Source organism: Prionailurus viverrinus, chromosome A3 (assembly GCF_022837055.1).
Source record: "Prionailurus viverrinus isolate Anna chromosome A3, UM_Priviv_1.0, whole genome shotgun sequence".
NCBI lineage: Eukaryota > Metazoa > Chordata > Mammalia > Carnivora > Felidae > Prionailurus > Prionailurus viverrinus.
The window spans coordinates 103,489,583-103,515,819 of NC_062563.1; the positions used below are offsets into that span (position 1 = coordinate 103,489,583).

The 26,237-nt window shown below is 35.9% G+C and overlaps 1 protein-coding gene across 2 annotated transcripts in view; it reads right to left on the minus strand.

Annotated features, from left to right (window-relative positions):
- ZC3H6 (zinc finger CCCH-type containing 6) overlaps positions 1 to 26,237 on the minus strand; it is a 73,149-nt gene that overhangs the window by 9,507 nt on the left and 37,405 nt on the right. For both annotated transcript variants that reach the window (XM_047853022.1, XM_047853021.1), the window contains exons 4-8: positions 14,373 to 14,619; positions 11,935 to 12,068; positions 5,875 to 5,991; positions 4,907 to 5,018; positions 357 to 466 (exon numbers count right to left, since the gene is read on the minus strand). In XM_047853022.1, the coding sequence (XP_047708978.1) occupies positions 357 to 466; positions 4,907 to 5,018; positions 5,875 to 5,991; positions 11,935 to 12,068; positions 14,373 to 14,619 (720 nt within the window). The remainder of the gene's footprint in view (positions 1 to 356; positions 467 to 4,906; positions 5,019 to 5,874; positions 5,992 to 11,934; positions 12,069 to 14,372; positions 14,620 to 26,237) is intronic.

Here is a 26,237-nt window from a genome sequence, read left to right on the forward strand (position 1 = left end):
ATTTACTTTTGAGAGAGACAGAGACACAGACAGAGCATGAGCAGAAGAGGGGAGAAAGAGAGGGAGACACAGAATCCGAAGCAGGCTCCAGGCTCTGAGTTGTCAGCACAGGGCCCGATGCGGGGCTTGAAACCACAGACCGTGAGATCATGACCTGAGCCAAAGTCGGACACTTAAGTGAATGAGCCACCCAGGCACCCCTTTAACACACTACGTTAATGGATTAAAACCTAAAATAGCAAACCCTTGATTTCTCAGGAGGGTTTTATGAAATGTAATTTGTAAAACATGATTCAAGTCAAATGAATTTGTGGTGAGACCTAACAAATAACTGAAGTGCAAAAGACAGTACTTACTTTGTCCAAAAGTTTCTTTGTTTCTTTAGTCAGATCATCATGGGAAAATTTACAATTGTCTCCTTGGTAACATTTCGCTCCACTGTGATAGAACTTACATGGAAATTCATGTAAATAAAAATATTAAGGAATAAACCAAGTAAAATCAAACCCCAATATTTTTAAACCACAAAACATAACTGTGCTGAGTCAATCATATCATACTAAATTTTCTACAATCATGTCAGGTTAGACTACTTAATTTTTTATTTTAAGATTAAGTATTTTAATTAAGCAGCAAACATTCAAAAATTTTAAATCTTTCTTACTATATTAAACTAGAAATTTTTTAAAGAAAAAATACTTACAATTGTTATAGCAAATACTATAGTATTCTAGTTATGTAAGTCCTATAATTTTCCATAATAAAAATATTATATAAAACAAATTTTGTAGCAAGAGCTTATATCTATGAAGAAAACCAAAGGACTTGATATGTCATGTTAAAGTCAAATATCCCAACATGAAAACTATAAGCAAATCATTCTCATGGTTTTGGAGACAAACCTCAAACTTCTAAAGAAAATATTAAATCCGTAAGTTTATTAAAAAAATATACCATTTGTGTTTATGTTCAGGGAATTCCTGAGTGGTTTTAGCATATTTATTACTATAATCATTATATTGACAAGATCAAGAGAGAGAAATCATATGATCATCTCAGCAGATACAAAAGGCAACTGCTAAAATTCAAAATCTTTTTTTGACTTAAAATAAAAATAAAAACCTCTTAGTAAAATAAGAACACAGTTACTTAACTTGATTTAAAAAATCTTAGGGACACCTCAGTTGGTTAAGTGTCTGACTTCGGCTCAAGTCATGATCTCACAGTCTGTAAGTTTGAGCCTGCATCAGGCTCTGTGCTGACAGCTCAGAGCCTGGAGCCTGCTTTGGATTCTGTGCCTTCTTCTCTCTGCCCCTCCCCTGGTCTCTGTCTCTCTCTTTCTCTCAAAAATAAATAAGCATAAAAAAATGTATCTTAGAACTATAGTCACAAGGGGTGCCTGGCTGACTCAGTCGATGGAGTATGGGTACCTCAATCTCAGGGTTCTATTGTTGAGCCCCACATTAGGTGTTAGAATTCACTTAAAAATAAAATCTTAAAAACAAAAACAAACAAATAAAAACCTACAGCCATAAGCCAAAGCAAAAAAGCACTATCATTAAAACATGTATTATGTCTGTCACAATCACTACTGTTGAACATCATGCTGGAAGTGTAGCCAATATAATGAAAATTAAGAAGCTTAAATGTGATAAAAGAAGTAATTATTATTATTTACAGATGACATAACCCTATGGGGAAAATGTTAGAATAGGCTGAAAGCTTTTATTTCAATAAGGTGTTTGGTTTCTAAAGAAATATGCCGGGGCGCCTGGGTGGCGCAGTCGGTTAAGCATCTGACTTCAGCCAGGTCACGATCTCGCGGTCCGTGAGTTTGAGCCCCGCATCAGGCTCTGGGCTGATGGCTCACAGCCTGGAGCCTGTTTCCGATTCTGTGTCTCCCTGTCTCTCTGCCCCTCCCCCGTTCATGCTCTGTCTCTCTCTGTCCCAAAAATAAATAAACGTTGAAAAAAAAAATTAAAAAAAAAATATGCCAAATCTTAAAAAGATTTCCTTTTCTTAAGTCAAATTTATTATAACATTTTGATAGAGAAAGGAGGATTATTTGTCCTACTACATATCAAATATACTATTATAGAGGGGAAAAATCAAACAGCACAATGTGTAATAGTAGTATAGAGGTAGATCTGGTCAAGATGCCATTTTAAATCAGTGAAGATGAGACAATAAGTGTAACCATCTGGAAAAAAAATAAGGTCCTTACTGCACATCACACATTAAAAAATAATCCATATCAACTAAAGGTATAAATATTAAATTAAAAAAAATAAAACCTTAACAACCATAGCTGGATAACGTTTTTGTAAAAAATTATGTGTAAAAATATATACATATATACATCCAGTCATACATACATACCTCAGCATGGAAAAAAAAATCTTAAAGGCTTCACACCATATTGTTAGCATGGTTATCCATGAAGAGTGAGATTACTTAGGACTAAAAAAAGTCAACTTGAAAATTATCAAACATGTACCAAAGTAGAGAGAAAATGAGCTCCCTCCTGCTGGCCATGTAGATTCAACAATTTTCATCATTTGGAATTCTGTGAGATCTTTATCACTCCTATACTCTCTTCTCGACTCTCCCCACAAATACTGGAGTATATGAAACACAGCACATTCCAATACATTACATCAGAAAATGTTTCCAAATTTATTTCAAATGGATAAGGAATATTTTTCTTAGCAATCACAACCTTACCATCAATCTAAAAAAATTAACGCATTAATTTCATCTGAGACTGTCAACACACAAATTTTCCAGACTGTTTCCAAAAAATGTCTTTTTATAACTGCTTTATTCACATCAGGATCCAAACATGATCCATAAATTGCATCCAGTTAATAGACCTCTCAAATTTCCTTTATTGATCTCTAGAATTCCTCCTTGATTTTTGCATCATTTGTTAATTTTACTATTTGTCAATAGATGGTGTTTAAACACTCCGTACTGCATCGTATTAGGAGGCATTTAACGTATAGTTGGCTTTTTTTTAGTGAGGTTAAGACCAAGCAGTCAACCCCAGTGCTGTCAGCCCAATCTACCAATTATAAAGTTGCTCACCAACATTTCACCTAATGAGTTTAGCAGCCATCAGTAATCACTGCCCAGACCAATTAGAAAAGGGTGAATTCACATGTAATTTTGCCAGAGCCTGCCAAGCTCCCATCTATAGGCGTGAACAATTTTGCATTCTTACCACAAAGTTGGAATGTCATCTGTTTTTTCACAGCCTTGCTAACAAACTTTGCTCTCACTTTTAATTTTTGCAAATCTGGAAGCTACAAATGGTATCTCGACATACATTATATTATGAACAGGATGGAGTGTCTTTTTATAACATTTTGGGAACATCTGCATTTCTCTATGAATTATCTGTATGTCTTGCTCATTTTTCTTTTCAATTTTTAGAAACTCATGTATTAAGGCTGTTATCTCTCTGTAAGTGATGTAAGTTGCAAATAATTTTTCTCATTTTATTATTTATCTTTGGCTACATAGGTCATATTTTTGTCATGCAAGTTTAAAAATTTTTGTGCAAATTTTCAATCTTTTATTGCTTCTGGATTTTAAGTCAGACTTGGGAAAGTTTTCCACTCTTCTGGATTATGAAGGAATCCATCCATAAAAATCATTTGATTTGTATGGTTTCATTTTTTATATTTAGCTCTATGATAAAAAGGGATTTTTTTACTTAATTTGTTAATATTATTTTTTGACCTACACAAGACTATTTTAAATTTTAGGCAGAAGAAATAAATGTGAGGATCTGTGAAATATCAGTTTGCTGGCAAGACAGAAATAATCACAGCAAAGCAACACAGACATTAGGGCAAACAGATCCATGGAGCCCAACAGAAAGTCCAGAACAAAACCAAAAACATACATGTAAACACTTCATCTACGATGAAGATGGAGTTTCAAATCAGGGAGGAAAGGCTCCATTAGTTATAAATGGTAATGAATAACGAACAACATAATGGGGGGCAGTTAACATGGAAAGATTCATGAGGTTTAGATATAGATAGACACAAAGATATAGATATATATAAATTTTTTTAAAAGAAGAATTATGTATAATGAAATACCAATTTGAGTGGGGACAGGAGTTACAATTTAAATGTATAGATATCCAAAGAGAAATAGGGAAGAATGTACTGTGTTTGTCACTGTGTGATAAGATTTGATGAGACTTCGGTTTTATAATGTTCAACAATAATAATTTAATACTTATATTCATAAGTAAAATAATTAAGTCATAGAATAAACAGTTTGCCAACTACTCCTTTAGGAAGTACAGTTGCTTGAAATACTTATAAGCTGAGTATATTAAATATAAAGTACCTTTAGTTCACAGATTTTCTTTTCCAAAGGGAAGTTATTTTATTTTCCTAAAGAATACCTCAGTTTGCCCTTTCGAAGCACAAAGGCTACCTAGACTTGGTTTCTGTAATGTGCTATTTTAAATTTACAACCAAAGTAGCCTGTAGAGGTTGTACCTAGGATTTTTAAAAACCTCAGTAATGTTGGGGCGCCTGGGTGGCGCAGTCGGTTAAGCGTCCAACTTCAGCCAGGTCACGATCTCGCAGTCCGGGAGTTCGAGCCCCGCGTCAGGCTCTGGGCTGATGGCTCAGAGCCTGGAGCCTGTTTCCGATTCTGTGTCTCCCTCTCTCTCTGCCCCTCTCCCGTTCATGCTCTGTCTCTCTCTGTCCCAAAAATAAATAAACGTTGAAAAAAATAAATAAATTAATTAATTAATTAAAAAAAAAACAAACCTCAGTAATGTTAATAAATAAATAAATAAATAAATAAATAAAATAAAAACCTCAGTAATGTTTTACAACCTCAATATTTTGGTTAACATATTTTTAATAAAGGATATTATGCATATAAATGCAGTTCTCTCCTTTGGTACAATATCCTTGTAAATAAAATTTGCAGATCTCTTTTCTCTTCTCCAACTCTGCATCATGATCAAATTTACATTGATCTCCCTGTCACAAAAAAGAAAAACAAAAAAAAGAGAGAAAAAGAGAAACATTGAATTTTCTCTATGGTATTTCATGGTAGAAGTATGGACACATCTTCAGTCTTTAAATAAAGAGCTAATAATAATTCAAACAATCCCTTGGAATTCTTGCCCAAGACAGTGGATGTGGCCATGTACAGAGGCAGCACAGTGAGCGCCACTCAGAGGCTACTGCCTGGCTCTACCAGCACTCACCATTTCTAGCTGAGCTACTGTGGTCACTTAATTAATCTCCTGGTTTGGCCACGTTTAAAGTGGGGAAAATATGAGGTGCCTGGGTGGCTCAGTCAGTTAAGACTCTTGGTTCCAGCTCAGGCCATGATCTCATGGTTTGTGAGACTGAACCTGCTTCAGGCTCTGCGCTGATAGCACAGAGCCTGCTTGGGATTCTCTGTCTCCCTCTCTCTCTCTGCCCCTCCCCTACTCTCTCTCTCTCTCTCTCTCTCTCTCTCTCAAAAGAAATAAATAAACATTAAAAATAATAATAATAAAATAAAGTGGGGAGAATAACAGTAACTACTTCATAGGTTTGCCGTAAAGATTAAAACGTTTAATATTAGTGATCCACTTTGAACAGTACTTGCCACATAGTCAGCATTATGTGTTTGTTAAATAAAACCTGATTTAACAAAGTATATTACTGTCCCAGAATATAATTAAATGAGCTCTGTGGTACAGTATTTCCATGCAAGGTACATTTCAAAGAAATAGCTTTATTACAACTATATGAGAAATGAAAAACCTAACCACCCCCAAAAGACTACATTTTAAAGATTATTTTGGAAGTTAAAATGACTCATGAGATATCACTATAAATTTACCTTAATACATCTCCCTTCCAGAAAGTATTTACAGATTTGTTTTCCTTTGTGTTCCACTGTGTGCTGATTAATGAATTCCTGAGTCATAACCTTCCATTTCTTCGCTGGTTTATTATACTGTGAGAAAAAAACAATTCATTTGAATACAACATACGAAATATTAAAGGTATTAAAATGGATAGTCAAATGGATTGAGAAAGCAGTATAATTACAACCTAAAGTGGCCAAGACTGGACATTCAGATGCTATCATTTATTTGGAGTTATGTTTCTAATACACTGCTTATTGCTACTAGTGGTTCAAATAACCCTATTTCTATTTTAATGAGGATGTACAACTACTTTTTAAAGATAAAAAGCTTGAGGGGCGCCTGGGTGGAGCAGTTGGTTGAGCGTCCGACTTCAGCCAGGTCACGATCTCGCGGTCCGTGAGTTCGAGCCCCGCGTCAGGCTCTGGGCTGATGGCTCGGAGCCTGGAGCCTGTTTCCGATTCTGTGTCTCCCTCTCTCTCTGCCCCTCCCCCCTTCATGCTCTGTCTCTCTCTGTCCCAAAAATAAATAAAAAACGTTGAAAAAAAAAAAAAGATAAAAAGCTTGAAAATTAACAATAATACTCAGTGTTGGCAAAGGTATGATAAAGTGTGCACTCTCATATTATTCTTGATAGCTATGTTATAAAAGACTTATAATATCCATATTGTTAGACACAGAATTTGTACTTTTCAGGAGTATTCTGAGGGAATCATCAGGGAGGCACACATATATTTATTCACAAAAATAACTACTGCAGAATTACTTACATGATAAAACAACAAACAAAAATCTAGAAATACTCTACACATCCCAGATAAGAAAACCAGTTAAATACCTATCACTGGTAGACTACTATGTAATCATTAAAAACTGATGAGATGGAGGGGCGCCTGTGTGGCTCAGTTGGTTAACTGTCCGACATCAGCTCAGGTCATGGTCTCACAGTCTGAGAGTTCAAGCCTCACGTCAGGCTCTGTGCTGACAGCTCAGAGCCTGGAGCCTGCTTCAGATTCTGTGTCTTCCTCTCTCTCTGCCCCTCCCCTGCTCATGCTCTGTATCTCTCTGTCTCAAAAAATAAATAAAAACATTAAAAAAATTTTTAAAAACTGATGAGATGGAGAGACAATTTGGGGACATAAGAAATGTTCATAGGGGTGTCTGGGTGGCTCAGTTGGTTAAGCGTCCCACTCTTAATGTCAGCTTGCATCATGGTATTGCTGTACATGGGATAGAGCCCTGCATTCTCTCTGCACTGGCAGCATGGAGCCTGCTTGGGATTCTCTCTCTCCCTCTTTCTCTCCCTCTTTCTCTGCCCCTTGTGCACTCTCGCTCTCTCTCTCAAAATTGATAGACATTTAAAAAAAGAAAGAAAATGCACATAATACTTTACTAAGTGAAAAATTGATCCCAATTTTATAATAAAAAAAGACTGAAGAATAAAAAAGAAAAAAAACTAAAAGAATATACCCCCACATTTAAGAGTGTATGTCTCTAGGTGTACTCCTAAAAAACTTAGAAATTTTTTTGAATTATTTTTGTACTTCCTTTAAGAAAAAGAGGAAAGATATATTTCCTTTAGCTTTTAAATTAAAAAACAAAACAAAACAGAAAGAAATGTATTGTAGAAAATCTCACAGCCCTACATGTTTCCTTAGTTCTCCTTTAACCCCTATTCAACTTTTTTTTTTTCCCTATTCAACTTTCGCTAGGAGTACAAGAAGATTGATTTGTTAACAAGAGTATGATGCTTAGCCATGCTAAGGACTTAAGATTCATGAGCTCTATAAAACAACGCTATTTTTCAAACACCCGGTATGCACCATGCTTGGCATACAGTAGGAGCTCAATAGCTACTTGCTCTTATAATTTGATTTGTTTCCCTTTCCCTCAGTTTGCTGGAGATGGAGAACAAAACACAACCTACTGGAAATAGGAAATTTCCAGCAAACACTTAAGGCAAGAGATGGCTAGACTGAAATCTGATCCTCAGCACTTGCATTTGAAATATGCTTTACTGGGGCGCCTGGGTGGCGCAGTCGGTTAAGCGTCCGACTTCAGCCAGGTCACGATCTCGCAGTCCGTGAGTTCGAGCCCCGCGTCAGGCTCTGGGCTGATGGCTTGGAGCCTGGAGCCTGTTTCCGATTCTGTGTCTCCCTCTCTCTCTGCCCCTCCCCCGTTCATGCTCTGTCTCTCTCTGTCCCAAAAATAAATTAAAAAAAAAAAAAATGTTGAAAAAAAAAATTAAAAAAAAAAAAAAAAAGAAATATGCTTTACTGTAGGAATTCTTGGGGGAAAAAGTACAAAAATACCAAGAAAACAGACAATCCTATAGGTTCTTTTAAAAAATATAAGCATAATCAAATTGCCCCAGGGAAATGCAATGAAATTGCTTATAATATACTATGATAGAACCATTTAAACTGTCTTAAATTTATGTAGATTTGACTCACAAACATTTTCTATTTCTAGGTTCACTTAGAACAAGTAGATATAAATGACCAGCTCATATATGCCTTCTCTACAAAGAATGGTGGCTATAATAAAATAGGAAGCCAAGAAGAATGCATTACACAAAATCAATGGGCCAGCTTGAAGAATTAACTCTGAAATTAAAAAGTAAAAAATTAGGTAATCACCAAAAAAAAAAAACCCACCCAAACACCCTGAAAAACACACCAAGTGGCACCTATATTTCATTAATAACTCATTCTATGTTACTTTCTAATGATATGCCTCGTTGTAATAGAGGATAGTGGTTTTTTCCGTTTTGTTCTTTAGTTTGGTAAAAAAGTAGAAAGTATCTCAGTATCCATAACTGTGAGAAATCTAATTATAATCATGATATTCCAGAAAATCTAACTTTAACAATAAAATTTTAGGACAAAATAAAGTGCCTAGAAGATCTGATCTTTTACGTCTGAATCTACAGAAGCAACATGAATGTCCTCTACCCTTAAAGATCACTTGTAATGTAAGAGCTGGAAGAATCAGTCATCTAGTTCGGCACCCTCACTGGACAAGTATAGAAACTGAAGATTAGAGAAATTAGTGACTTGCCAAGGGTCATATGGTGAGTGAGCAGGCAGGTTAGATAGAACTCTCTGCACTGTATCACATTACCTCTAAGAAAACACAATTCAAGAAAAGAGGAAGAGAAAGGAAAAATGGAGGGAGAGAGAGAAAACTAAACTATCTACTTGGTTATTTTAAAATTTACTCTAGAAGATGTATTACACTGGTATAAGGAAAACAAACATAAAATATTTTTTAAATATATAAAGAAGAGGAAATGAAAGGATCTACCAGTAAAATAATATATGTTTACAGAAAATTTAACAGCTGTTATAAAGACAAAAAAATTTAGATGCTTTATGGCTAACAGAATAAATAAGTCTTTCAAATCCATCAAAAATTTGCTTGTTCTATAGCCAAATTATGGAAAGAGCCTAAATGTCCATCAACTGATGAATGGATAAAGAAATTGTGGTTTATATACACAATGGAATATTACGTGGCAATGAGAAAAAATGAAATATGGCCTTTTGTAGCAACGTGGATGGAACTGGAGAGTGTGATGCTAAGTGAAATAAGCCATACAGAGAAAGACAGATACCATATGGTTTCACTCTTATGTGGATCCTGAGAAACTTAACAGGAACCCATGGGGGAGGGGGAGGAAAAAAAAAAAAAAAGAGGTTAGAATGGGAGAGAGCCAAAGCATAAGAGACTGTTAAAAACTGAGAACAAACTGAGGGTTGATGGGGGGTGGGAGGGAGGAGAGGGTGGGTGATGGGTATTGAGGAGGGCACCTTTTGGGATGAGCACTGGGTGTTGTATGGAAACCAATTTGTCAATAAATTTCATAAAAAAAAAAATTTGCTTGTTCTGTGACTACCCTTGAGTTTTCAAGACTGTGTGAACAAATATCTGTGAGTTTATCTGCCTTTAGGAAGATCTTACACTCCTTGGAAAGGATGGATCTATATTGGCCACTTTACCATGTTCACTCTATCCTGAATAGGTCTCCCCTAGACTACTCCCAAACATGAGCCACATGCTTGGGCTCTGGCACTCTCCTGGCTGTTTCTGGAATAAGAAGAAATCTCTCTTGACAGCCAATAAACTGAAACAGTTGATAACATTTTAACCTTAATAAACAAAAGGAAAAATATTCTAAATCTGATGAATGTAAAAGAAAGAATTTATTCTGATTTTCTATACCATGATAAAGAATCTTTTAGTTGCAGTCCAGGTCAGTAAACACCAAAATGTCAGTGCTTGGTGTGCCTGGGTGGCTCAGTCAGTTAAGCGTCTAACAATGGCTCAGGTCATCTCAAGGTTTGTGAGTTCAAGCCCTAGGTCAGGCTCTGTGCTCACAGCTCGGGCAGAGCCTGGGGCCTACTTCATATTCTGTGTCTCCCCTCTCTCTGCCCCTCCCCGCTCACGCTCTGTCTCTCTCTCAAAAATAAACAAACACTGAAAAACAAAAAACATAAAAAAAATAATATGTCAGTGCTTGAAGGGCTCCTTAGAGTTAATTTAATTCCATACTTTCATTTTACAGATTAAGCAAATTGAAACTCAGAGACAGGTAGTAACTTGTTCAAAGCCACACTTTCTTGGAAGCTAATTTTTTTTTTCCAGGTATAGCGTGTAGGTATCGGTTATAGGAGAAAACTTACTTTAGAAAGTATTCACATTAATTTAGTCTAGGGAAAGCAGCACATTCTAGGGGAGTCTAGGAAGATGGATAGACAGGTTATAATTACTCAGAAATTTCAAGCTTGTTTCCAAAGCTGCTATTCCATGGAACAGTGAGTGGTTCAATGAATGTTAATAAATGTGGGTGGGGTGAAGGAGTGAGTTCAGGGTTAAGTAAAATTTGAAAACAGTGGATTGAACAAAGTAAAACAGGATTTTTTATATCTAACTTGCAAGGAGCCTTTAATACATTAAAAAAAGTTTTTTTTAACATTTATTTATTTTTGAGACAGAGAGACAGAGCATGAATGGGGGAGGGGCAGAGAGAGAGGGAGACACAGAATCCAAAGCAGGCTCCAGGCTCTGAGCTGTCAGCACAGAGCCTGACGCGGGGTTAGAACCCATGGACCATGAGATCATGACCTGAGCCGAAGTCGGACGCTCAACCAACTGAGCCACCCAGATGCCCCAAGGAGCCTTTAATACATTAATGTTAACTGAGAACATTAGTGGTAGAGTGGTATGTGTTGGGTTTCACTAATTTACCTGGGCCTGAACTTCTTTTTTTTTTTAGCTCATACTTATTAACATATCCCTAAATAGTGTAGTAACGAACACATATTAAGAAATCTGTGCCCATTATCTTTAAACCCAGACATCAGAAAACCAAGCATTTTCAAATTACAATACATTGCTATCACTTTGTTCCCACTCAAGGTTGCAGCTTTTAATAATCTACCCTTGCTCTGTATAATTCAATCAATCTTACTGGAACAGTGACAGAATACTGAAATTGGGCCACTTTAATCCAGAGTTGCCAAAAGGCTGAAATGTACATGTTCAGAGTTCAATTCAACACATATTTATTCAATATCTACCAAACACAAGGTACACAAATTCATCTTTCCAACCATTTATATCTTTTTCCTCTCTTTCAATGCTTTCAGTTTTACTAAGTTAATTTACCACTACAGTATCTCCCTTCTTATCAGCCCTGCTACATATTAAGCTATTAGCATTTTAGTTCCATTTGCATCTGGGGAAAATGACTCCTAGGAAAGGAAAATACAGCAGAGAACTAATAGACCATACATTTTTGTTTTCTGACATACCAATTTTATTTTAAGGTGCTTTCAAACATCCATTTTATTTCAAGGTGACCTAAATTTGCATCTCTATACTTGTATCATGACTATTAAAACAATTCTTTATTTTTTTAAGAATCTGTTTATACTCATTTGATCTTAGCTAGAGAATTTTCATTTACTAGGAAAGTAGCATTACAATCACAGTGATTTCTCTGCAGCCAAATAGGTTAAAACTAGTACCTCTTGAAAGTCATCCATTCCTGAAAAAATATTAGGCCCTTTATTGGTTCTTCCCCCACGGTCTTTGCGTTTGATTTTCTTCGGCAAACCACGTCCACGACCAACATTAAAACTTTTAACCCTCTGTTCAATACCTAAAAGAGTTAAAATGTACTTCAAATATTACAGAAAAACAACGCAACTGTCAATCTATTAGCTTATAAGGAACAGCATATTTTAAATAGTATATAATATACAGTGCATTCTTTTTCTTTCTCTCTAGATTCAATGAAAAATATTAATTAAGTTTTTCCATTTTACTTTCTGGGTATTGCTTTTCATTTTTTTCTTTTTAAGGGATGTTAATGATAATAAGAAAGCAAGGCACAAGAATACACATGACTAGAGAAGTTAAATCTAGTTTTGTTCTTTTTAATTTTCCTTAGAATAAGAAAACAGTTTTTCAGAGAATTAAACATTATATTCATCCCTAAGGAAGACATTATAGATATTAGCGATTAACTTGACCAAATTGAGTTTCTAGTGATAATTTTGAATAGATATCACATATGTTTCCAAGTAAAATTTATACTTGTCTTACTTTTTAAAAACTTGGTATTCAAAGTATCTAAAATTACCAAAATTAAATATTAGGATAGAATACAGAGTATTTCTCATTTTACCGAAGTCCCATAGAACTAATATATTTTCTTACGTATTATGTGATCTTAAACCTACAAAACAGCAAATAAATATAGGAAAAAATGTTTTTATCAAAAAGAGTCAAAGAAATTAAAAATTTTAAATAACATCAATTTTCACCTTTTCAAAGAATAGGGTTGGTAGGGATTTGGAGAAATTGGCATTTTCACACACTGGCATGCTGTTAAAAAACTGGTCTATCAACTTTTTGTAAATCAACCTTGGTATGTGGATTAAAATTCTTCAAATGTGTGGCTATATCTTTTGACTCAATTCTGCATTTCAGAATTTATTCTTAAAAAGTATTTGTGAAGATGTTTTCTGAGACATGTATAAATATGCATGGTTAATCACAGAATTAAAAAAAAAACCTGGGTGCAACTTAAATGTTAAGTAGCACTTAAATCTCAAGTGGTTACTGTTACACAAACCTAAGACTCTGTTAAACAAATTATCGTAGATCTATTTAATTGAATAGAATGCAGACATTAAAAGCTACTTGTTAGCGGAAGAATGAGATATACTTCATAGTTAAGGGAAAAAACAAGTTAAACAGCATGCATAATTTTTTGTTAAAAATAACTGTCAGAAAGATTCTGGAAGAATGCACACCAAATATACTAATAGTCACTGTTTTTGGGTGTAGGGATTCAAATTGCTTTTGTTTTATGTTTGATCTTTGTTGGGTTATTGTTTCCACACACAGAAAAGGTTTTCTGCATTTGGCCATGTATTACTTTCATATTTCAGGGGGAGGAAATGAATGTCAAAAATAAAAGACTACTCAATTCTTTAACAGAGCAAACAGGAAGAACTTGAAAGGGAAAACCCCAGGTGGGAATGGATGAGCGAAACCTCTCTATGTTCCCTTATTCCCCAAGTGGAATGATTCCTGACACCACTACGTCTAGACTTCAGGAACAAACTTACTAATTACAATAGCATATGCACAGGCAAATTCTTTTCCTTTTTAGGTCAGCAAAGCCTGGATACATATTTTTCAAAGGAATTTTGCTAGGAAATCAAGAAAAAATAAAGTCATAAAAATTACCACATTTACTCTTAACTAATTCCTTTTTTCAACAATAATTAAAGTATAGTAACATAGGGTTTGGGTGCTCACTGCTTGACTTCAGCCTCATCTTACTCCAGTTTTCATGAAGCAGATATTGAGTGGACAGTTCTTAAGGTTGATTTGACCCTTATGTGACCCACAGTTTATATGGCACCTTGCCATGCTCTCTCCAGGCACCATGTGCGCCTCAATACAGCAGATGAATTGATGATCACTCCAGAAATTTCTTTAGTTTATGTTCTTATTTCCAATCTTGAAGAATATCCATAATCCTAAGTATAAGTTCATTTGCACAGCAAAGATGATCACCATCTTTTAAAGTCTAATAAAAGAATAGCTTCCTAGAATTCTCTCCTTACAGGTCTAAAATACAAAGCAACGCATAGAGTAACAGAAACAACTGAAAAAGGTAGGCTATTTTTTCAGTAAACTGGTATTATACAAGGAAAGGGAAAAATATTAAATACTCAAATATTAAATACTCAAATATTAAAATACTATGCAGATTAAAATATTTGTAGATGTTTGTCCTCAAAATCTAAAAATAAAGAAAAAAGAATTCGGGAACCACAGGAATAAGCCGATCTTGAGAAGGGACTAAGAAATTTAAGTTTTTACTCCACTGCTACCTGCTGTAATAAGGTTCCCATATTAAAACACAGCCCGACAATTTCACACTTACCTTGCTGAACTTTCATTCTTTGTTTTTTCCCTGGTTCTTTAGAAAATGATCCTAAAGCAGTCGTTGAGGTTTCTTTAGCTTGTCTGTATTGTTTCAGCTGACTGGCAAAATCTTCCTCTGTTTCCTGACTGTAGGTACCAAAGTTGTCATCACTGTAGGTACTGTACTCATCATATTCTTTACTTCTAAATTTTTTGTTATGTTGACTCTTCTTTGATGTCATGTAGCTTCCTGATAAATGTCCATGCTAAGTGAAAATAGACAATAGTTATCAGGATTTTTCAGCTATATAAATGAATTGATAGTAACACAGGACATCTTTTTTCCCCCCCAGAAATCTGGAGAAAAAAAGGGGAAAGACAATTACAGTTCTGACTCTTGGCTAGTACTTGTCTATGACAGTATTTAAAACTAAGTTCAAAAAGCCAAGTGCTACTCTGGTATTATCAAACATTATAATTAATGTTCATAGATCCTTGCTGATGAGTGTGTTTTGTTCCCTTTTTGTTTTCCATGTCCGGTGTCTCCATATTTGTACACAAAAGTATACTTAAAAATCCACACCAGGGGCGCCTGGGTGGCGCAGTCGGTTAAGCGTCCGACTTCAGCCAGGTCACGATCTCGCGGTCCGTGAGTTCGAGCCCCGCGTCGGGCTCTGGGCTGATGGCTCAGAGCCTGGAGCCTGTTTCCGAATCTGTGTCTCCCTCTCTCTCTGCCCCTCGCCCGTTCATGCTCTGTATCTCTCTGTCCCAAAAATGAATAAAACGTTGTAAAAAAAAATTTAAAAAAAAAAAAAAAAATCCACACCATTATACATGAATTCCTTCTCTAAAAAGTTGAAAACATCTTTTGGAAAATATATGGGTACCTGGGTGGCTCAATAGGTTGGGTGTCTGACTCTTGATTTTCGGTCAGGTCATCATCTCACGGTTCGTGGGATAGAGTCCTGTGTCAGGCTCTGCACTGGCAGTGTGGAGCCTGCTTGGGATTCTATCTCTCCCTCTCTCTCTCTGCCCCTACCCTGCTCACATGTGTCCTCCTCTCTCTTTCAGAATAAATGAACTCAAAAAAAAAAAAAAAAAAAAAGAAAATAAGGAAAATATAGTAAAATAGCTTGAGGTGGGAGAAAAAATATATTCTCCTAACATTGTCCCAAATGACAAGTTTAAGCATCTTATACTTAACAAAAAAAACTGTATGTGTGGAAATTTTAGAAAAAGAATATTCTTATTTCTGAGGTCTAACAAGGATTTCTCTAAAACTTAAAAACATCTAGTGAATAAACTGCTGTTGGAAACTATTTACTATACTATACATGATTAATTTTATTAGTAATTTATTTTACTAAAAGCATATGAAAAATAAGAATACATTTTTGTCCTATAGTTTTATTTAATGGTAGTATTCAATTCTACCTCTATTCACTAAAATACTTTTTATTAGTTCTATCATATCTTCTGTCAATCTTTTAAAAGAAAGGAAGAAAAGATGCATGTAATTGCAATTTGAGGATCTAGCAAAAACTGAGGCCATGATTCATCTCCAGCTTAGCACATTTAAAATATAATGCAAAAATACTGCCTACCCTGGCAGATTACCAACATGAGAATATGTGTTTTTAATAAAATGTAGAGAAATACTAAGATCTCTTCAGTAATTATAAAATAGAAAAAAAATAGTTAACTAAAAATATCAAATCAATTAGCTCATCAATTTTAAATTTTGAAGACATTGTATTAGATTTCTGATTTGTTTTAAGTAGCATTTTTAAAATTTGTAAGAAATTTAAAAACTGGTCTCATTTAGCACTTCAGAAATTCAGAAGGGGATTAAGAATTGCAGCCAAGGGGCGCCTGGGTGGCTCAGTCGGTTAAGCGGCCGACTTCGGCTCAGGTCATGATCTCACGGTCCGTGAGTTCGAGCCCCGCATCGGGCTCTGTGCTGACAGCTCAGAGCCTGAAGCCTGTTTCAGATTCTGTGTCTCCCTCTCTCTCTGCCCCTCCCCTGTTCATGCTCTGTCTCTCTCTGTCTCAAAAATAAATAAATGTTAAAAAAAAAAAAATTAAAAAAAAAAAGAATTGCAGCCAAAGGGCAGTGTTTCTCAAATTTTTTATAAAAGTACTATGAAAATAATTGTTTAGATTAAGTTGAAGATTAATTTTTAGTTCAGTAGTGCTTATTTTTCCTTTTATTAAAAAATGTGATTCTATGACATACCAGACCAAATGGATTTCATAGATATATTCAGAACATTTTATCCTGAAACAGAATATACATTCTTTTTAAGTGCACACAGAGCACTCTCCAGAATAGATCACATATAAGCCACAAAACATATCTCAACAAATTAAAAAAGATCAATGTGTCTTTTCTGACCACAAGACAATGAAACTAGAAATCAATCACAAGAAAACCTCTGGAAAGATCACAAATACCTAGAGGTTAAATAACATGCTACTAAACAATGAACAGGTTAACCAAGAAATCAAAGAAATAATAATTAAAAAAAAACATAGAGACAATTGAAAATGAAAACACAATAGTCCAAAATCTTTGGGAGGCAGCAAAAGTGGTTCTAAGAGGGAAGTTTACCGCAATACAGGCTTACCTCAAGAAGCAAGAAAAATCTCAATAACCTAACCTTATGCCTCAAGAAGTTAGAAAAGGAAGAACAAATAAAATCTAAAACCAGCAGAAAGAAGGAAATAATAAAGATAAGGGAATAAGTGATATAGAAACTAAAAAACAACATATCAATGAAACCAGGAGCTGGTTCTTTGAAAAGCTAACAAAATTGATTAAATCTCGGGGCGCCTGGGTGGCTCGGTCGGTTAAGCGTCCAACTTCGGCTCAGGTCACGATCTCAATGTGCGTGAGTTCGAGCCCCGCGTCGGGCTCTGTGCTGACAGCTCAGAGCCTGGAGCCTGTTTCAGATTCTGTGTCTCCCTCTCTCTCTGCTCCTCCCTGTTCATGCTCTGTCTCTCTCTGTCTCAAAAATAAATAACGTTAAAAAAAAAAAAAAAGATTAAAAAAAAATTGATTAAATCTCTGGTCACTCATTTAAAAAAAAAAAGAGGACTCTCATAAACAAAATCAGAAACAGAAGAGGAGAAATAACAACCAACACCACAGAAACACAAACAACTGTAAGAGAATATTGTGAAAAATACATCAACAAACTAGACAACCTAGAAGAAATGGATAAATTCCTGGAAACATAGAACCTAACAAAACAATCAGGAGGAAACAGAAAATTGGAACAGACAGATTATTAGCAATGAAATTGATTCAGTAATCAAAAAACTCCCAATAAACAAAAGTCCAGGGCCCAGATGGATTCACAGGTGAATTCTACCAAACATTTAAGGAAGAGTTAACACAACAGCCAAAGTATGGAAAGAGCCCAAATGTCCATCGATGGATGAATGGCTAAAGAAGATGTGGTATATATATACAATGGAGTGTTACTCGGCAGTCAGAAAAAATGAAATCTTGCCATTTGCAACTATGTGGATGGAACTAGAGGGTATTATGCTAAGCGAAATTAGTCAGGCAGAGAAAGACAATTATCATATGACTTCACTCATATGAGGACTTTAAGACACAGAACAGGGGCCCCTGGGTGGCTCAGTCGACTGGGCCTCCAACTTCGGCTCAGGTGATGATCTCGTGGTTTATGGGTTTGAGCCGCGCGTCGGGCTCTGGGCTGACAGCTCAGAGCCTGGAGCCTGCTTCACATTCTGTGTCTCCCTCTCTCTCTGCCCCTCCCCCCTCACGCTCTGTCTCTGTCTCCTTCAAAAATAAATAAACATAAAAAAAAATTTAAGACGCAGAACAGATAAACACAAGGGAAGGGAAGCAAAAATAATTTAAAAACAGGGAGGGGGACAAAACATAAGAGACTCTTAAACAGAGGGTTACTGTTTGTGGGTAAGGGGCATTAAGGAATCTACTCCTGAAATCATTGTTGCACTATATGCTAACTAACTTGGATATAAATTTAAAAAATAAAATTAAAATTAAAAAAATAAAATAAATTAGTTAATACCTACTCCTCTCAAACATCTCCAAAAAACAAAAGAGGAAAGAAAACTTCCAAATTCATTGTATGAGGCCAGCATTAATTACCCTGCTTCTAAAACCAGATAAAGACACAACCAAAAGAGAACCACAGGTATCTCTGATAAACACAGATGCAAAAATCCTCAATAAAATCTTAGCAAACTGAATTCAACAATATGTTAAAAAAATCATTCATCACATTCAAGAGGGATTTATTCTTAGGATGCAAGGGTAGTTCAATATTCATAAATCAATCAACATGATACATCACATCAGTAAGAGAAAGGAAAAAAATATGATCATTTCAATAGATGCAGGAAAAGCATTTGACATAAATACAATATCCATTCACGAAAAAATTCCTCAACAAAGCAGGTTTACAAGGAACATACCTCAACATAATAAAGTACTTATATGAAAACCCCACAGCGAACATATTCAATGGGGAAAAACAGAGCTTTTCTGCTAAGGTCAGGAACAAGACAAGGATATCCACTCTCATCTCTTTTATTCAACATAGCACTGGAAGTCCTAGCCACAGCAATCAGACAAGAGAAAGGAATAAAAGGTATCTAAATTCGTAGGGAAGGAGTAAAACATTCACTATTTGCATATGACACAATACTATATAGAAAACCCTAAAGACCACTAAAAAACTACTAGAACTGATAAGTGAATTCAGTAAGGTCATGGATACAAAATCAATGTACAAAAAGCATTGCATTTCTGTACACTAATGAAGCAGCAGAAAGAGAAATTAAGAAAACAATCCCATTTACAGTTGCACCAAAAATAATAAAATATCTAGGAATAAACTTAACCAAAGGGGTGAAAGATCTGTACTCTGAAAACTATAAAACACTGATAAAAGAAACTGAAGATGACACAAGCAAATGGAAAGACATTCCATGCTCATGGACTGGAAGAACAAATATTGTTAAAATGTCTATATTACCCAAGGCAACCTACACATTTAATACAATCCCTATAAAAATACCAACAGCATTTTTTACAGAACTAGAACAAACAATCCTAAAATCTGTATGGAACCACAAAGAACTCAAATAGGCCAAAGAAATCTTGAAAAAGAAAAACAAAACTGGAGGGGTGCCTGGGTGGCTCAGTCAGTTGAGTGAGCAACTCTTTGGCTCTGGTCATGATCCCAGGGTCGTGGGATCAAGCCCACTGTCAGGCTCCGCACTGAGGATGGAGCCTGTTTGAAATTCTCTCCCTCCTCCTCTGTCCCTCTCCCACTCTTTCTCTCTCTCTCTCTGAAAAATAATTTTAAAAAAAGAAAAACAAAACTGGAGGGATCACAATTCTAGACTTCAGCTTATATTACTAAGAAAGCTGTAGTAATCAAAACAGTATGGAACCAGCACAAAGGTAGACACATAGATCAATAAACAAAACAGAAAGCCCAGAAATAACCCCACAATTATATGATCAATTAATCTTCGACAAAGGAGGCAAGAATATTCAATAGGAAAAAGTCTCTTCAACAAATGGTGTTGGGAAAACCGGAGAGCTACATGCCAAGGAATGAAATTGGACCACTTTCTTACACCATACACAAAAACAAACTCAAAATGGATTAAAGACCTAAATGTGAAACCTAAAACCATAAAAATCCTAGAAGACAGCATAGGCAGTAATTTCTCTGACATTAGCCATAACATCTTTCTAGATCTGTCTCCTGAGGCAAGGGAAACAAAAGCAAAAATAAACTACTGGGACTACATCAAAATACAAAGTTTCTATACAGCAAACAACCAACAAAACTGCTGAGTATTTCTTTTTTTTTTAATTTTTTTTAATGTTTATTTATTTTTTTTAAAATTTTTTTTTTCAACATTTTTTATTTATTTTTGGGACAGAGAGAGACAGAGCATGAACGGGGGAGGGGCAGAGAGAGAGGGAGACACAGAATCGGAAACAGGCTCCAGGCTCTGAGCCATCAGCCCAGAGCCTGATGCGGGGCTCGAACTCACGGACAGCGAGATCGTGACCTGGCTGATGTCGGACGCTTAACCGACTGCGCCACCCAGGCGCCCCAGTGTTTATTTATTTTTGAGAGAGACAGAGACACAGAGCATAAGCGGGGGATGGGCAGAGACAGAGGGACACAGAAGCTGAAGCAGGCTCCAGGCTTTGAGCTGTCAGCACAGAGCCTGACGTGGGATTCAAACTCACAAACTGTGAGACCAAGACCTGAGCTGAAGTTGGACGCTTAACCAACTGAGCTACCCAGGCGCCCCAACTGTTGAATATTTCCAAAAAATAAATGTAACTGCAAATGATGAAATTTAGGTATCACATCAGTGTTTGATATATTAAATGGATTTAAAACCTTTGTCATTAGGCACAAAAATAATTCTAGCTATTAAAATATTCTGAGAAATGGCAGCTCCATTTACTCCAAAATCAATAGACACACTGAATATACAGATATATTGACCTAACTTGATAAAATTATTAACTAGAGTATAATCCTTTTTAAATGTTAAAAGATATTATAATAAACATCATTTATTCAATAGTTATTGAGCAACCTCAACTATAAAGAAGGCAACAGAATAATGAAAGGCAACAGAAAGAACTCTAACACAGTATTTTTTTTTCTAAGCTTATAAGAAATTAGGAATACCAAATTAGGAAAAAGAGTATAGCTCTGTCTACAGAGCTCTGTCTACAGAGCTGTATTCTTTTTCCTAATTTGGTGTTCCTAATTTCTTGTAACAGACCAGCAGAAACCAGAACTCAGAAAGTCTAGGGTTTTTCAGATAGGTGCACAATGATCTGAATACTCCCCAGTGTTCGTGAGAGCATCGTGATTTTTCTAGCATAAAATACGATTTATACTGAAGACTTTGTTCAGATAACACAACATGCCTAAGAAAAATATAAAGTATATCCTATTGTTTAAATTTTTTTCTATTTAAAACACTTCAAATAATTTTTGCATTTAAAGAGGTAGATGTCACAAAATTTGTATGTGAAAGCTCTAACCCCCAATACCTCAGAATGTGAGTGTATTTGAAGACAGGGCATTGAAAGAGGTGATGAAGTTAAAATGAAGTTGCTAGGGTGGCCCTGATCCAATCTTACTGGTGTCCTCAGAAGAGGAAATTTGGACACACAGAGACAACAGGGGTGTACATGCACAGCAGAATGACCATGCATGGCAGCAAGAAGGTGGCCATCAATAAGCAAGGAAGAGAGGCTAAACTGATCTATCTCTTATGGTCCTCAGAGAAAACCAACCCTGCTGACACCTTGCTCTGGCACTTCTAGCCTCCAGATTACTAGAAAATAAACTTCTGCTATTTAAACCACTAGTCTGGGATATTTTGTTATGACAGTTGTGGCAAACAAACATATGCTGTATGATTTTCAAAGACTTGAAATTTGTGGCATAGGCCTACAAGAGGTTCACTTTAGACCCAAAGACATCTGCAGATTGAAAGTAAGGGGATAGAGAACCATCTATCATGCTAATGGACTTCAAAAGAAAGCTGGTGGGGCGCCTGGGTGGCGCAGTCGGTTAAGCGTCCGACTTCAGCCAGGTCACTATCTCCCGGTCCGGGAGTTCGAGCCCCGCGTCAGGCTCTGGGCTGATGGCTCAGAGCCTGGAGCCTGTTTCCGATTCTGTGTCTCCCTCTCTCTCTGCCCCTCCCCCGTTCATGCTCTGTCTCTCTCTGTCCCAAAAATAAATAAACGTTGAAAAAAAAAATTAAAAAAAAAAAAAAGAAAGCTGGAGTAGCCGTACTTCTATCAGATACCTAGACTTTATTTATTTATTTATTTATTTATTTATTTTTTAATTAAAAAAAATTTTTTTTAATGTTTATTTATTTTTGAGAGAGAGAGACAGAGCACAAGCAGGGGAGGGGCAGAGAGAGAGAGGGAGACACAGAATCTGGAACAGGCTCCAGGATCCGAGCTGTCAGCACAGAGCCCGATGCAGGACTTGAACCCACAAATCACAAGATCATGACCTAAGCCAAAGTCCGATGCTTAACCAACTGAGCTACCCAGGCACCATAACAACCTAGACTTTAAAACAAAAACTGTAACAAGAGATGAAGAAGGGCACTATATTGTAATTAAGGGCTTTATTCACCAAGAAAATCTAACAATTGTAAATACTTATGCCCCCAACTCGAACAACCCAATACACTAATCAATTAGTCACAAACATAAAGAAACACACTGATAATAATACCATTATGGTAGAGGACTTTAACACCCCACTTACAACAATGGACAGATCATCTAAGCAGAAAATCAACATGGAAACTATAGCTTTGAATGATACACTGGACCAGGTGGACTTAACAGATACATTCAGAACATTTCATCCTAAAGCAGCAGAACACACATTCTTCTTGAGTGCACATGGAACATTCTCCAACAGATCACATACTGGGTCACAAATCAGCTCTCAACAAGTACAAAAAGATTAATACTGTGCCATGCATATTTTCAGACTACAACACTGTGAAACTTGAAATCAACCACAAGAAAAAATTTGGAAATACCACAAATACTTGGAAACTAAAGAACATCCTACTAAGGAATGAGTGGGTTAACCAAGAAATTAAAGAGGAAATTAAAGAGTACATAGAAGTCAATGAAAATGAATACATGACAGTCCAAAACCTCTGGGATGCAGCAAAGGAGGTCATAAGAAGGAAGTATATAGCAATCCAGGCCTTCCTAAAGAAGAATGAAATGTCTCGAATACACAACGTAACCTTACACCTAAAGGAGGTGGAAAAATAATAGGAAATAAAGCCCCAAACCAGCAAAAGAAGGGAAATAATAAAGGTTAGAGCAGAAAACAATGATATTGAAATTAAAAAAAAAAAAACACAGTAGAACAGATAAATGAAATCAGGAGCTGGTTCTCTGAAAGAATTAACAAAAATTGATAAACCCCTAGCCAGATATATCTAAAAGAAAAAGGAAAGGACCCAAATACATAAAATCAAGAATGAAAAAGGAGAGATCAAAACCAACACTGCAGAAATACAAATAAAAATAAGAGAATATTATAACCAATTATATGCCAATGAATTGGGCAATCTGGAAGAAATGGACAAATTTCTAGAAACATATCAACTACGAAAACTGAAACAGGAAGAAACAGAAAACTTAAACAGACTCATAACCAGTAAAGAAATTGAATCGGTAATCAACATTCTCCCAAGAAACAAGAGTTCAAGGCCATGGCTTTCCAGGGAAATTCTACCAAACATCTGAGAGTTAATATCTATTCTTTTGCAGTTGTTCCAAAAAAAGAAATGGAAGGAAAACTTGCAAACTCATTCTATGGAATCTATTTGATTCCAAAACCAGACAAAGACCCCACTAAAAAGAAGAACTACAGACCAATTTCCCTGATGAACATGTATGTAAAAATTCTCAACAAGATACTAGCAAACCTAATCCAACAATACACTAAAAGAATTATTTACCACAATTAAGTGGGATTTATTCCTGGGATGCAGGGCTGGTTCAATATCTGCAAATCAATGTGATAAATCACATTAATAAAAGAAAGAATAAGAACCACATGATCCTCTCAGTAGATGCAGAAAAAGCATTTGACAGAATACAGCATCCTTTCTTGATAAAAACCCTCAAGAAAGTAGGGACAGAGGGAACACACCTCTAGATCATAAAGGCCATATCCAAAAGACCCACAGCTAATATCATCCTCAATGGGGAAAAACAGAGCTTTCCTCCTTAAGTCAGGAACACGACAGGGATGTCCACTCTCACCACTGTTATACAAGATAGTGTTGTCCTAGCCTCAGCAATCAGACAACAAAAAGAAATAAAAGACATCCAAATTGGCAAGTAAGAAATCAAACTTTCACTCTTTGACACAACATGATACTGTATGTGGAAAACCTAAAAGACTCCACCAAAAACTGCTAGAACTGATACGTGAATTCAGCAAAGTTGCAGGATATAAAGTCAGCGTACAGAAATTGGTTGCATTTCTATACACAAAGAATGAATCAGCAGAAAGAGAAATCAAGGAATCTATCCCATTTACAATTGCACCAAAACCCATAAAATACCTAGGAATAAACCTAACTAAAGAGGTAAAAGATCTGTTTATGGAAAACTATAAAAAGCTTATGAAAGAAATTGAAGACAGAAAAATAGAAAAACATTCTATGCTCATGGATTAGAAGAACAAATACTGTTACAATGTCAATACTACCCAAACCAATCTACATATTCAATACAATCCCTATCAAAATAACACCAACGTTCTTCACAGAGCTAGAACAAACAATTCTAAAACTTGTATGGAACCAGAAAAGACCCTGAACAGCCAAAGTAATGTTGAAAAAGAAAACCAAAGCTGGAGGCATCACATTCTGAACTTTAAGCTATATTACAAAGTTGTAATCATCAAAATAGTATGGTACTGGCACAAAAACAGACACATAGATCAATAGAACAGAACAGACAATCCAGAAGTGGACCCATTAATGTATGGCCAACTAATCTTTGACAAAGCAGGAAAGAATATCCAATGAAAAACAGGCTCTTCAGCAAATGGTGCTGGGAAAACTGGACAGCGACATGCAGAAGAATGAACCTGGACCGCTTTCTTACACTATACACAAAAATAAACTCAAAATGGATGAAAGACCTAAATGTAGACAGGAAACCATCAAAACCCTAGAAGACAAAATAGGCAGCGATCTCTTTGATCTTGGCCGCAGCAATTTCTTACTTGACATGTCTCTGGAGGCAAGGTAAACAAAAGCAAAAATGAACTATTGGGACTTCATCAAGATAAAAAATCTGCAGAATGAAGGAAACAACCAACAAAACTAAAAGGCAACTGACGGAATGGGAGAAGATATTTGCAAATGACATATACAATAAAGGCTTAGTATCCAAAATCTATAAAGAACTTATCAAACTCAAACCCAAAAAACAAATAATCCAGGGAAGAAATGGACAAAAGACTTGGACACTTTTCAAAAGAAGACATCCAGATGGCTAATAGACACATAAAAAGATGCTCAACATCACTCACCATCAAGGAAATACAAATCAAAACGATAATGAACTACCACCTCATACCTGTCAGAATGGCTAAAATGAACAACTCAGGAAACAACAGATGTTGGCAAGGATGTGGAGAAAGAGGATCTCTTTTGCACTGCTGGTGGGAATGTAAACTGGTGCAGCCACTCTGGAGAACAGTATGGAGGTTAGTCAAAAAATTTAAAATAGGGCTTCCCTACGACCCAACAATTGCACTACTAGGTATTTATCCAAAGGATACAAAAATGCTGATTCCAAAGGGCACATGCACCCCAATGTTTATAGCAGTGCTATTGACAATTGCCAAATTATGAAAAGAGCCCAAATATCCATTGAATGATAAATGGATAAAGAAGATGTGGTATATACATACAATGGAATATTACTCAGCCATCAAAAAGAATGAAATCTTGCTATTTGCAACAATGCAGATGGAACTAGAGTGTATTATGCTACGCAAAATAAGTCAGAGAAAGATAAATATATGATTTCATTCATATAAGGAATTTAAAAAACAAAACAGATGAATATAGGGGAAGGGAAGAAAAAATAAAAACAGAGAAGGAGGCAAACCATAAGGGACTCTTAAATACAGAGAACTGACGGTTGCTGGAGGGGTGTTGGGTGGGGGGATAGGCTAAATGAGTGATGGACATCAAGGAGGGCATTTGTTGGGATGACCACTGGGTGTTACATGTAAGTAATAAGCCACTAAATTCTACT